Below are 15,132 nucleotides of genomic sequence, written 5' to 3'. Positions count from 1 at the left end.
ATAAGATATGCTTGGACACACTTTAAGATGAAACTAAATTGGCGAGCCAATAAATTCCACGAGCAACGCATAATTTTTAGAATATATTGCCTGCATTCCGTTCTCGAGCTAATGCCAACAATGCAGCGTTGGAAATAATATCAGAGAAGGAAATGCGCATATTTTCATTTTTTCTTATCAATGTCAGCATTTGCATAGAACGAAACAGCTTTTATTGCATACCTCGCTGTCAAGTTGAGTTTCAGGTAAACTTACAAATTTTTAATAAGTGGAACTCGAAAATGTGAAATCACTAGTAGAATTTTTAATTGCATTTTAATATTTATTCTATGAATTTGTTCTTTAGTTAATTTGCATTGCTGGCAATCAAAATATCTTTTAATAAATTCCCTATTTCTGTTCGATGCTTCCCTGGTAAATTGACTCAAGGGCTAACTTACTATTTTTCTTCTATGTTTTAGATCATTAGTTCAATAAAGTGCTGGCATATTAACACATTAAACTGTATAGTATGTATATTTTTTGTAGTTAAATGTTCCAGCGAAATTTTGAATTTCGCGTCGCCTATTCAATTCCCACTTGAAACCGCTTGTCTGTCTGTCATAAATAATATCTGCTCTTTACCAAAATGTTCCCCATCATCAACAACATTTTCACGAAACATAATTGGCCTCCGTTTGCCATTAAATTTGGTAAAATGACTATTACATCCCGTTGTTGGAAATTGTGTCATCATGCTGGGAAAATTCATTTACCTCACGCGTTTTGATGGAAATGTTTTTGGGGGAATGGCAAAGAGGCAATCAAATGAATTGGCTATATTAATTGAGCACTTTTGCCCAGTGGCTGTCAAACTGTAGCAGTTTTTGATGTTTGCCTGCAAAGCAATTTGAAGTAAATTCTTACACCACAAAACCATTGGCAAAAGTTGAAATGAATTTTTTGAAATATTTATTAGGCAGCTGCAACTTTTGCCAATTGGCTCATGCAAAAAGTTAACCCACACACACACATATCCACAGAGACTCACACAGTGAAACATATTCGAAAGTATTTGTAATATATTCGACCCGCCTTGGGGGCACATTCGCTCATTCATTGATTCAGTCATTCATTTGTGCCACAAAAGTAGTAAACTTAATTTTCCAGTAAAGTAAAAAATTTCTTAGCTCTTCGATTGAATTTCATTTGTAGAAACTTTTCCCCAGTGCAAAAATTCAGTTCAGCTTCAAACTTTCTATTATGCGTGTGTGAGTGCGAGTGTGTGTGATTCACTCATTTCACACTCAATCGCATTCCGGGTTTACATATTCAATTAGGTACAAGGCCCAACGGAACTTGCCAGCAAATTGCATTGCAAAACTTCTACTTTTTCCCCAAGTCAGGGATCAATGACAAACCAAAAAAAAAAAAAACATACTTTTATATACATATGTGTGATATTTCTTTGCATGACATGTGATTAAAGTTTTACAAGCTTCTACGCATTCCCAACAGCGTTTGCTAAAAGGCAGTGTAAGGAAAAATCCTTTTTGCTAGTATTTGCATAAGCAAAAGATCCAAAGTTCTCTAACAATTCTGAATGCCAGTTTACACAGCACAAAAGCCGCTCCAGACTCGGCGAAATATAAATGCCTCTCTCTGCATTTGACTAGTTTGCTGAGTGTGAGTGTGCGCTTGTCAGTTGGCGCGTGTTGCTTTGTTACTAAACAAAAGTTAAGTCATAAATATTTTCCGAGTTTTTGACTTGAAATTTATCAACGATATCCGCCATGAGCCACACACACGAGAAGCACACACACAAATACACAGACTGTAAGCCAGCACGCAAGGATGCTCATATGCAACTACAGCTACTAATGGCATATCTACATACATACATACATACATACATAAGCATATACATCTCTATCTATACGCTCTTAACTTTTGTTAAACTTCTCCGGCTGCGAGAAAAAAAAATAACACAGAACTGAAACAAAAGGAACTCGAAGTGATATGAAAATTGTGGCAATTTGTCGGCTGTGAATGTGACCCAAGGTAAGGGAGCACAGAGCTGCTCAAACTGTAAAGGTCTCCAATTGATTGTAATCGTGTCTGCAGCTCGTTGTTATATTTTATATAAATGCGTTCTATTATTTCAAACTTCTTTGAATTACGTAGATAGCAAATTTGTTAAAGTTTTTCGCTCTCAATGTTCTGTCTCTTTAAGCATAACTAACAAAGTATTTTATACCTTTAATTTACAATGAATATTTTTAATTTTCCTTTGACGTTTGGCAAATAAATTTTCTAAAAAAAAAAATGTAGAATTTAATATTACATACTTAGTTAGCTTAAGATATGTATATCCAATATCGAAATATTATATGTGTGACATCATTGAACACATTATAAACTCGTTGTAATATTCGAAGAACAATTCAAAACTAATTTGATAATGAGAAAAATGTTTAAATCTTTCCGTTGTCAATGTTTCAAACATTTTACTTTTTCGTTGATGTTTGGCGATTATCACCTACTACATTACTTTTCTAAAATATTCAGAAATAAATTTCTCATTTGTAGTTAGCTAAAAATAAATGCAATTTTATAATTCTTAATATAATACAAGTTCAAACCGTTTTGAAATGACCTTAAAAATTATTAAGCCTTTCCGCTATCAGTATTTTGTCTCTTTTGGTATTTAAAAGCATTAAATTAGATTCAAATATTTTACTTTTTCTTTAATGTCTGACGATTATCACTTATTAAATTACTTTTCTGCACTTTTCTCAATTTAATAGACATATTCATTTAGCTATATCCAATATCTTAATATTGTTGTCAAACTGTTAGCTTTTGCCAACACATTATAAGCTCTATTAACAAGGGTAGTTGTCGTCTTTACCTAACTCAGAAAGCAGGTGCTGCTTAAGATGTTACTTCTTTGATGCCTTCACATGCAATCCTCGTCGTTAATGAGCTGTTGACCTTTATCAACGAACCAAAAAAAAGAAAAGGTAATACACTGAAAAGAGAAAAGCACAGTCCTTTGCCAGGCGTAACGTAATTTATCAGGCAGCCTGCGGCAAAAGAGGGCGGAAAAAAGATGTTAAAGGCCTTTCGGTTTGTGCTTTACACATCATTGGCCGTGATTTTAATTATGCGAAATGCAATAAAAGTGAGCGAAAGGGTGCGATGACTGCAAGTTGCAGTCGTGTGGCTTGTGAGGAAAATGCCCATCAAGGACAGTAATCAATAATCGAAGAAGCGGCAAAGTTAAACCGGACGATAAGTTTAAGGACGCGACAAAGGCATAAAAAATAATAATAAAAATGAGGAAAATTAATTAAAAAGTGAATAAAACCGAAAGAAAATTAAGAAGCAGTCGAAGTCGTCGGCAGCAGAAAAGCCAAAAGGCAAATAACAAAGAGAAAGCATCCACGACGACGACGACGCCGACGACGGGTCCAAGAGGCTTTTCAATTAAATTGATGAGTGCCGCTGAAGGCTGGTGGATGGGTGGATGGATCCAAGCAGACGACGACGACGACTACGACAGACAACGATAACATTTATCACAACACGAACAATAGACGCGAGCGAATGGTGAGCAGAAAAGAAATGGCGGCTGTGTTATGTAAATACGTCCATACACACAAAAGCCGAGTCCAGGCAACATCCATCCACAGCAAGCGGCAGCAGGAACACAATGGCCGCCTAAAAGGAAGTTGCCGGCTTGCAGACCGTGATAAGCAATGACAAACAGCAGCTGGCTGACTAAACTCAAACTCAAGGAGCTCAGAGAGCTGAGCTGAACCTGCCTGCCTGGCTGCTTGCTTGTTGCAACTGACAGGCAATGGAAGCTCACACACAACAAGGAGGTGAATACACGCCGTTTGTATCCTGTCGGCTGTGGGGCAAATTAATGCAGCGCATAAATTGCCATTCTCTTATCGCACCGTACTCCAAAAGTTTTGCGCCAAAAATGCATTTGTCAGAAGTTAGTTAAAGCGCGGCGAAAGTCTTCTTCCATGGGAGTTTCGCTTTTAATTGGCAACACAAATAATGGCATGATGACACTAGTCGATAGTGCCAGCAGATTAATCGCATCGAGAGTGTTAAGGTGCATAAATTTGAAGCAATTAATTGCTGCTCAAGCTGTAATTGTTAATTATTCAAGGGTTATTTGAATACGTCAGAGTTGCAAACATGAAATTAATTTACTTGAGATACTTTCTTCACTTATTTAAATTAGGTAACAATGTTTTATCACATTAATTCTGTTTTTGTTGGTATTAGTATTAGGTATTAGAATTTAGTATATTTTTTATATTCTGTCTGCTTACTTTCAATATTTTTAGTATTAATATTTAGTATTAGTATTTAGTATTTTATGTATTTTATAGGACTAGATCTTCAAATGCTAGTGCTGCAAACTTGATAGTGAAAGCACTTCAATATTAATTTTAATTTTCAGGTTGAGGTATCTCAGAGTCGATCACCGCCAACTCACTCATGTTCTACATTTCAACTCAACTTGCAACTCTGAAAAGCCTCTAATGGTTTGCAAGTGAGTTTTGTTTATTTTCAGTATTTTTATGAATATTACTGACAAGCGGACTATAAAGTTCTGATGCCTTGTGTTATCATCATAATTGCAGCGCGAAAACTGCAAGTTGAATGTGAGTTGTGCCAACACAAGCTACATAGATAAACAGACTGCATAGTTTTCATTAAAACTTGGCGCATAACATCAGTTGACAGCAACGTGCATCCGAACGTGAGGGCGAAAGAAGAGAGTATTAATGTTGGAAAGCACCACAAGTTGCAAGTCTTATGTCACGCCCAGTGCTAAATAAGTATAACAAAAAGCAAACAAAACAAATAAATATAGCATATAGCATATATATATATTCGCAATGGGGAGTCGCAAATGGCAAAAAGTCGCGCTTGCAGCATGTTTATTAATTTAGTTTTGTTGTTGTTGGCTTTTGTTTTTGTTGTTGCTGTTGTTACTAGTGTTTCACTTGTAACTTGTTTGCACAGTTAGTTGGATTTTTGTTATACACAGTTTGTCAAAAGGACTTTATAGCAAAATGAAGGAAACAAGAGCAACAGAAATCGCAGCAGAAATACGAGAAATATTAGCACAACTTTTTTTTGCCTCTTTCCCTTTTCTCTATTTTATTTGTTTCTTTACTTCTTTCCTTTTTATTTTATAGCTCTTGAATAGAGGAATGCGAGATTGCGCAGTCTATGGAAATTTAATATAAACGAGCTGCCATTTTGCACCTCATAAAACACTAAATTTGTCAATTTTACGGCATTATGATCAAGGAAAAACACAAAATTATCGCGTCTGTTAAAATAACTTATCCGGTTATTGTTAAGTTAACATAAATTCATGTTAAAGTGACACTGCAACGTTTGAACATTAACATTAATAACATGGAACTATCATAACATTGTTACTTTAAGTGGTGTCTCTTAACATAACTCTGTTAATACCTTAAATAAGAAAAGGTACAGCAAGCTTGCTCAATACTACGTTAAAATCATCGAAAATATAAACATATACCCAAATATTTATTTGGTTTATCGACATACTACTACTTTCAAAGAGTACAACATAAACCGAATTGTCAACCAAATCAATTTAGAACCGATTAAGTAAATTGTAAGTAACAGCGTTATGTTAACGTGTACGGCAAGTAATTAACATTAACATTAATTGCATAACATCCCTTTTTGGTAACAGAACCATGTAAATACCCTAAGAACCCAGCTGTTACTCAACTAAAGTGTTAAAGCAACAGCATTAGAACATTGCGAACCCATCTAAAGTTAAGGTCAAGTGCTAATACATGTAGCTGAAATGTCCCATTTCCGTCGCCAGGGCAAATCGCTACAATTTTACAGCCATTTGACGTTGTCTAATTATGTAAATGTGCCATTTATTTTAGCATCCTCTCCACGTGGCGTACAAAACGGAGGGATACACTTGAACAATGCCATTTAAAATTAATTTTCAATTAACTTGCTGCCCAGCTCAGCTGTTACAGACGCGAAAGCAACTTCAATAGTAATTCCGGTGGCCCAAAAGTAAAAAGACGTTAAATGAGTTGACCAAGCAAAAGAAAATGAATGAAAGAGAAACGACGAAAAGTTTTATCAAGTCTCACAATAAATTGAGTTTCAAGCTTAAGGTATCCAGCCAATTAATACAATGGTTCGCTCAATGGGCCTATTGTGAATGATACTAATTTCATTTTGAGTAGCCGACTTAAGCTCAACTTCCGCCCACAGTGACAATTTCGCCACCTGAGTTTCGGTTTCAATTGAAAACTCAAGTGCCAACTAAGAAATTCCGCAAAACTAACTGTCACAGCGTATTTAAGTTTGAAATGGTCAACTCTTTAGATCCATATAAATCTATATAAGTACAATTAGATATATCTATAGTTGTGGACGATCACTTAGTGACATCGCGTTAGTGTTTCAATTGTCTGCACACAAAATGAGTATCAATTGCAGGTGGGGAGAATATGCTGAGGCTTGAAGCAAATCACTGCCCTATCGCTTGACTGAAATCAGATTAAAGTTTGTCCAAGCAGTTTTGAGGCAGTCGCAACATCTGCGGCTTTCCCATCGATCTACTCTGACTTGGCCAGAATTGATAGACAAACAGCCAAGAAATAAAAACAACCAAGTTGTGTCTGGCAGCAGTTCCAGATACCACTTGCAAATACTCCAACTTGGTGTATGCTCAAACTTGTGCTACCCATCGTTTAACATGGTACAGGGCATGCAGAAAAAATTAAACTTTGTCCTGGATACTTGCACACCCATATACACACAACTACCAGACAGCCTTCGTGTGTGTTGCAGTTGGATTCCCATAACGTCAAAGTTACTCAAAATGTGCTCTGAATAGATTTGCATTCGTGTGCGTGTGCATATCTGCGTGTGTGTAACAAACTTTTAATAGTCTCGCATTTGAGTGTCCTAATGATATGCTAAAGTAGCAAACGAGAGAGGTTCTGCATATGACCCCCGCTCTGCTTTCCTCCTCCACCATTCCCTCGCCGGATATGCGGGCCAAATTGTTGCGATTTCAAAAGTTTGCCACCTCCCCCTGAATCGCTGTTGCAGCCCAAAAGCTTAACTAGTGGCAGCTGCCTGATGGCATGGTGGCCAAAAACTAAAATGACTCGGCTGAAAAGAGCTTCATTTGCCCAACTACACGTGAACGTTGGCAACGTGGCCCAACGTGTGCAGGTGTTAAATCTATCAAAAGCGTGACGCTCTTTGAGTTAGCTCTCTGCGTTGAACTCAATTTGAAACCACTTTTTTTGTTCACTTTAGGAGCTGTGGCACTTTGGCAATGTTGTTGCCAAATGTGAACCATCTATTAAATAATGTTTGCTGAATCAGAAGCTGTCAAAGCACTGCCACTTTGAGTGCTTCCTGCACTTAATAATGATGTCAATCTAAACGCATATAACTTAACACTTCAACTAAAGGAGATTCATCTGGTTTATCATGCAATTAAATGCAGTTCAGAGTAAACGGATTGGTTTAGAGTTAAAACTAACAATGCATTGATTGAACTGAAAAGTTCTTTGTACAAAATATAAAAATTCCAAAATTAAATTATGAATATTAAAGTAGTTAAAGTAGTTAGTTCTAAGAACACTTTGAGAGGATGTATTAAATTTAAAAATCAATTTAAAATGATGTAAAATAATCTTAGTTATCAATCTAAGCCAGAATATAATCGGATGACCAATTATTCTCCAATAAAAAGTTATAACAATGGAATGAAGATAGACACTTATTTGTCTTTTAAATTAATAATATTGAGCTTGGTGCAATTTTCTAAGCAATTTAATTAAAGTACTTGTAAGAAATGACAGCTTAATAAAATAAAAAGAATAAGTACTTTCAATAAAGAAAGCTGCTGCTGTGTTTATAGCCAATGAAAATAATAATTTAATTTCTGTTGATAGTTTTCAGTTAGTTAAGCTTAAAGGACTCCGAAAATCAATAAAGATTGGTAATAAATTTACAAGATATTATTTTAAATAAATGTTTTCACTACTTAGACTTTATATTGTTAAATTTTCCTGAACTCATTTTCCTACTTTTTTTAAATTCTCAAATTTTCTTTCATATTATTTTCATAAAGGTTGTTAATTTCTGTTTTCACTCACCTTTCCCATATTGACGAAACCATGTTCCTTGGCAACGGCATCGGCGATGCCATTGTTATCACCGTTCGGTATGTGGACCGCCCAGGTGTGCGTGTAGTGTCCAGCATCGCCGCCAGCGCCAGATGGGCGACCACCGCTGTTGGCGGTTAGCTGGGCGGCATCGCTGTTGCTGTTGCTAGCACCGCTGCCACCGCTGGATGTCTCGTAGTCGAGGACGTAGGGTGGCAGTAGGGGCGACTGGGCGTGGCCGCTTTCCACTTTGGGTGCAACACTGGCGGCCGCGAAACCGACATTAATATTACATAAAAAAACTGCGATACTAAATTGCAAAATAAGCAGCAACAATGCGCGCGTTGTCGCTGTCGATGCTCTTAAATGTCTGCTGCGATTGCACTTTGTTTTGCTTGGTTGCGTTAAAAAACTAGTTTTCAATAAATTGCAATCGAAATTGTAATTTCTTGTTATATCACATTCAATGATTGTTTGTTGCTGTTGATGCTGTTGTTGCCAGGCGCACTTTGTTGCTGCAACATTTGCGTTTGCATTTGGTTGACAAGTTCTTTTGCTGGCAACATGTTGCCTCAGTTGTGTGTTGCCCGCCGTCAACAAATTGTTGTTGTTGCTCTCGCTTTGGCTGTGACTGTGGCGGTTGTTGTTGTTGCGATTGCTGTTGTTGTTGCTGTTGCTGTTGCTATTTGGCTGCCTGCTCCATCGCACGACGTCGTTTTTCATTGTGCGTTCGATTTGTGTGTGTTATTGTATTGAAGGCGTGGCAGTGCTGCTTCTATCTCTCTATCTATATATGTATTTGTGCGTGTGTGTGTGTGTGTATGTCTGTGTAAATATTGTTGTTGAGTTGACTCCTCTCTAACTGCTGCTTTGCTGCCGTTGCCAACTTTGATCCTGACGTTGAGTAGCTGCTGTAATCGCTTTAGTGTCGCATGGGAGCTGCAAGTAGGACACATGATTGAGATTTACATTAGCATTTGACGTAATTGAATTAATGTTAATGTTAAATGCTTAACAGGTTATTTTAAAAAATATATGCAAAAAATTCAATGTTTTTCCATATTTGTTTGTATAACAACTCATGAAGCAAGTGAAATATTTTATCGCCTAAAAGTATGCAACGATAAATCATTTTCTTTTTCTCTCAATTTATTATTATCTATGGGGTTAGGTTCATTAATATGCATTTTAAATTATGATGTTATGCTTTTATTCTCTTTCCCTTAATAAAAGAAGACGAACATTAAATTTGACGGGCATAGAATTAACTTCAATTCAACATTTAGTTACTTTTTATATTTAATTTGCTTTTTCTTTTTTCCATATATTTAAAAATAAATAGTTGTTACACCAATAGAAACATAATATTAAAAATATGGAATTAAGGCTTATGGTGCAGTAAAGCGAAAATAAAATTAATTGAAACAAATAAGGTATTGGCATATCAAAAATATTAGTAAAGTAAGTATTACTTTAAGTATTCTTTGTCAGGAATATAAATCATCAAATCAAAGCTTACAATTTTTATACCTTACTGTCACATTTTTAGCATATAGGGTACACAAAGTTAATTGCCTGCAAATGACACAATCAATTTGTTTGCAAATGTTCCAAAAAGAAACTCAAAGGCACCAAAACCAAAATAGCCCAGCAAACAGTACAATTTGCGCAAAACTCTCCTCATTAGCAGCTGCTGTCGCAGGGGGAGGAAAAAAATGTGAAGAAGATTGAAAAAAAAGAGCAAACAACTTATGAAGAGTCTCGATTATATGGAATGTCAGGCATTTCAAATGACGGTGTCCGAGTGAAGCTGATGGCAAATGTTGTCAGGGGCGCTTCCGACAGATTTTTGGCATTGGCAACCATTTAGCTGGCGGGGCAAATCGCATTGATTGTCACCCGAGCAAACAAGTTGGCTTTTGCAAATGAGGCAAAGAGATTGGCTAACTGGACCTACTACAGCCTGGCTTTTGACTAATGCCATTGTCAAAATATGCCCATGACTGATAATGCCCAGGGGCCAACGAGAACGACCAGCAGCAGCAACAACAACAGCAATCATCAGTGACAGGCATAGTTCCATGGTATTGATTGAGCATTTCAGGATTTGCAGTAGGCGCGTAATTAATGCCCCAAATGGAAGTCAACGGAAATGCCCAACAGCAGTCACAGTCACAGTCACAGCAGCCATCAGTCTGCATAGCATTCAAAGTAGCAGGAGCAAGGGCAGGACGGAAGTTCTGGCTGTCGGTGCTGGCAGTATTGGGACAGAGTAATCAATAGCCAAGTGGATAGGAAATTGAATTTTCATACGACAATAGCTGCATACTGAGCTTAATAACAGCCTTTGACATGCAGATCTACTTAAAATATCAAATACCAGCTAAAGCCAAAGCGTTTATTGAAATCGAAATTGAACAAGTTACATTATTCCATGATTGAAATTAACAATGTTTTAAGTTTCTGGAATCAAGAACTGATAGTTTCAACAACTGGGAAGAGAACAACTTGTCAAATATTATTCGAAGTACTAATTTATACTTTGCATAGTCAGAGAGACAGAAAGAAGTAGGTCAGAATGTCTGCTTTAATGATAATTTAATTATAAAAAAACAATTATAAACCATAATATGATTAATACTTAAAAACAGCTTAAGAATTTAGTTCTAAAAGTAAAAACTTTTCTAATTTTTTTACTGAAGCAATGAAAAATCCAAATAAATATTTTTCGAGCTTCAAGAGAAAGATTTTTTAGAGTAATATTTTGTACTCGGTCTATCTCCATTCCCAATTAAAAAAGACTATTTAGAGCAATGTGTCTGCAGTCTGTGTGATTGACTCCATTCCCAATTAAGCAATCCAGAAAGGCGACAAATCAGACTAAAATTGGTTATGTGCCCATGGGCAATAAATAAAGTTTCGTCTCTTAAAGAAGTCATTAAAAACTTGCAAACTTTGGGGGACGCAGTCAGAGCCCAATTTCCAATGCCCTCTTATCGGCTACAGTGCACATGGATGCACACACACACACATACACTCACACACACACACACAGTTTTTAGTACGCACACATGCTCTCTTATAGAAAGGAGGGGGAACAAGTGAGACTTACGTGCTGATTGCATCTTATGCGCCTTTTGTGCGCGACTTCCGCATTGAACTCGTCGTCGTCATGGGCACAAAACGCTAGACCAACCCACATAGAGATAGACTTCCCGCTGACGCAGCGACTGCGACAGAGACAGCGACAGGACTTTTGCTTTTGCTTCCTTCTGCAGTTGGTAAACTTTCGACTTTGACTGACGGCATTTGTCAGCGCCAGACACAAAGTAATCATTACTTGGCGAGCGCATTTCGTCTGCACTGCACATTGACAGCGCACAGTGCACAGTGTGCGGGGGCCAACTAAGCGTATACTTAATAATAAGAAAATAAGTGCCTGTCAAAGAGGGTGGTGCCAAACGTGCTGAAACAAGCTGCGTGTCCACCTCTCTATCACCCTCACTGTCTCTCTTTCGCTCAGTCTCTCTCTCACATGCCAACGAAAAGTGCAAAACGGTGTCAAAGTCAACGACAAAGACACCAACAACTGCAACGACAACAGCAACAACAACAATAACAAAGCCGACAACTACAAAATTTCAGCTGCTTTGGGCTTGAGGGGGAAAGAGGAAATTGCAACTGGCGATGACGTCGTGACGTCTGCAACACTCCAAGTGTAAAGTGTTGCAACGTTAACTTGACAACTTGAGACAAATTGAGACGTTGTTTTCCTTTTTTGCATGAGAAGGACGCGCACTGAATTGATGTGGTGAGCTTGTATAAAGTGGAGAGACCTTCAACCACTAACCGAAAGTGGGTTGCGTCTATTTCTTCACAGCTAATCAATGGCCTTGGCTATTTTAAAATAAACTTTACAAGCCGAATGATGTACGACCAATTTTAAATTCAATTTCGAAAAACAAATCATAATCAAAAATTCATTTCCAATTTCTTGGAATTTAGTCGAGTGACCTTTAAAGTCAGCTAACTATTGCGTGTAGCATCAATTACTCAACTATCAAGTGCAAAAGGGAAACATATCAATCAACCCAAATCCCAATTATGCCAAGAGCACTAGCCACAAGCGAGAATAAAATACAAAAAAAAGGAAAACTGCATATAAAAAAGTGGTTAAAAGATGACAAGAAATGGAGACGGATAGAAAAGAGTAACATGCCAGAGATGACGACGATGTAAACTAAGAGAATGCAACACGAAGAAGACTGCAGGCTGCTTTTGGTTAACACTGCCTGACACTTGGTTGCCTTTGTGGTTGCCAAGGGCCAAGAGAGCAGAGCAGCTTGTAGTTGTGTACTGTAGTCTTGTAAGCCAGCAACAAAACACACACAACTCGGTGATGTCAAATCCAGAATGAAAAGACTTCGGTTAGTGCCTCGAGAAGATGCACTTTGAAAACCGATGCCAAAACACATTAAGCTTATGCCTTTTGAAGACGCCTCCAGCGGCAGTTAGCAGCTTAAAAAGGCAACAACAGGAGTCAAAAGCCAGCAGTTGCAGAGGCTAAGAGCTTAAATGCGAACAAAGAGTGCGAGAGCGGGGTTTTGCAACGCCTTTTGTTGACTTCCTCCTCCTTCATCTTGTTGTTGTTGTTGTTCTTTTTAGTTCATATGGTGAGTGTGTATGTAAAACTCTGTGTGGCTGCTCTTAGACGTCAGCTTCCTCCTCCTGTGGTCGTTTTACTTGTTTAATGATAGTTTCCAGTAAGCCAAATATGCAGTTTTCTAACGCGAAAGGCGGCCGTTTTTTGTCGGTTTGTGCCAAGCCGCAATCGCGGCTGCGGTTGCTGCTGCCTCTGCTGTTGCTGCTGTTGCTGCAACTGGAGCACAAAGTCAACAACAAACGAGCTCGGTTAACGCCCGCAGAGCAGCGGCTACCTCTTTGTTGCCACACTCTCTTTCTCTCTGCCATTCTCGCATTCCCAATGAAAAGGCAGGAAAAAACATTAAGAAGAAAAGTGCCGCTGAGGTGCAGAGTCTGGGGAAACCATCAGCATTCACACAAAGTGTCAGCACAGCAACGAAAAAAACACAGAAAAAGAGAGAGAGAGAGCGAGAGAGTGAGAGAGACAGATGCAAAAACGGCAAACAAAACGACATTTTCTAGGCATACCCTGTACCACATGTCGTATGCGGAATGCAGTTTTCTCTCTTCGAGAATTTGTCTCTATGCTTTGCTTATGCTGGGTATATTAAAGTCGTGTTTTCTTGATACCCTCAAACGAAAAAACAAAAGTTGTTGCATACTTTTGTGCGTGACTCTAAAAAGGCTGCACAAAATGCCTTTTGCAAATCAGCTAATGGCAATGTTAAAGCCAAGTCAATGGTTTGAGTGAATTATTACTCAGATATTTTAAAGAAATGTCATTTATTTACTTTATGCCCATAAAGCATAAAGCACCACAATTTATTTAATAATTGCGCTTGTGTTAAAGAATCCTTTCAATATGAAACTGCGTTAAGAATTTCATCTTTTTCAACCGAATGGGCCGCAGGAATGTAATTATTTGATCAGGAACTTCAATCCGTTGATATTTCGAATGAACTGCTCTGAGTATTACACCATCCCGAATAATTTCATTAAAATGGATATTTTTGCCTTCAACGCGGACCTCGTTCTTAATGTGCAAACTGGAATTCAGATTACCAAAAAATAAAACAAAAGTGAAATGAATGCCAGGCAAAAAAATGGAGTGAACTGCAACTGAAGGGTAAAAAAGAGGAAAAAATGTAAAATCCAGCTTTCGTTGCACGCAAGAGAACTTAATTGATTTTCCATGGCCAGGCATAAAATTAATGAAAAACAACGCGCCATGTTCTACATGTGTCATAAGCGTCGGAGCGAGATCGGGGAATATCTGCTTTCACTTGCGAAATTAACTCAAAAGATGGCCGACTCTGCCATTCAGTAGCGCCTTGAAAAAAAGAACGCTTTACGCTTAATGCAGGCTTCTCTCTCTTTCTGTCTTTGGGCTCAACAAAGACGTTCGCCTAAAAGTCTTTCCAAGTCTTTACAAAATTTATGCAAAACAAAGGCAGCTTCGGTAACAATAAGCACAACAACAGTAGCAGCAGCAGCAACAACAACTGCTCCTCTTTGCCTCAAGTGCTACCTGTAAAGAGGCTCTCATCATCCATAACCCAACTTCACTTCAACTCTCGCTGCTCACATGCTCCTTCTTCTTCAACAATGGCAGCATAATTATTCCTCAAACTCCATTTTTCTCTTGCTGCAGTATTTAATACTAAAATGCAAGGATAAAGGTATCTTTGCAAGGCAAACAGTTCCACAAATACTCTATTATTAGCATAAATATTTTTGAAGATTTTTTTTGTGTACTTGTATTTTCGGATAGATGTTTAAGCTTTAAAGGCTCCACAAAATGTACTTTAATATATTACAAAGAAGAAAAAAAGGTATTCAAGGAATTTAATTGTTGAGAAGCATTTAATTTCATTTGAGTTAAAAAAAATACAAGCTCTACAAAATGTAAATTTTAAGATATAGCATTACTACATGAATTGATAAAACTTTATTTTATTTCTTAGCAGATAACTACGTGGAAAACTCACAAAGAATACTTCTAATCATATCGTTACAACATGGGAAACTTAATTAATTAAATTAATTAATAAATTAAATTTGAGTTAAAAAAAATACAAGTTATGCCAATTACAATCTGGTATATTTTGTGCTATACAGTATATTTTAAAAGTAGTAATATATCATTATACCAAAAAGAGATTTTGGTAAGTTTTAATATTTTTCGTATATTAATTTAATTATATTTTATTCGTGATAATAAATGGTGTATTTTAAATGTAGTAATAAATTAATATACCACATAGAGATTTTTCAGTCATTT

The 15,132-nt window shown here is 37.2% G+C and overlaps 1 protein-coding gene across 3 annotated transcripts in view; it reads right to left on the bottom strand.

Annotated features, from left to right (window-relative positions):
• Nucleotides 1–15,132, bottom strand: part of LOC117574052 (furin-like protease 1) — a 164,208-nt gene that overhangs the window by 57,662 nt on the left and 91,414 nt on the right. For all 3 annotated transcript variants that reach the window (XM_052008234.1, XM_052008235.1, XM_052008236.1), the window contains one exon: nt 8,199–9,146. In XM_052008234.1, the coding sequence (XP_051864194.1) occupies nt 8,199–8,930 (732 nt within the window). In that variant the 5' untranslated portion in view covers nt 8,931–9,146. The remainder of the gene's footprint in view (nt 1–8,198; nt 9,147–15,132) is intronic.

Source organism: Drosophila albomicans, chromosome 2R, assembly GCF_009650485.2.
Source record: "Drosophila albomicans strain 15112-1751.03 chromosome 2R, ASM965048v2, whole genome shotgun sequence".
Taxonomy (NCBI): Eukaryota; Metazoa; Arthropoda; class Insecta; order Diptera; family Drosophilidae; genus Drosophila; species Drosophila albomicans.
The sequence above is the reverse complement of the archived record's forward strand: the minus strand, read 5'-3'. Positions and strand labels throughout refer to the sequence as shown.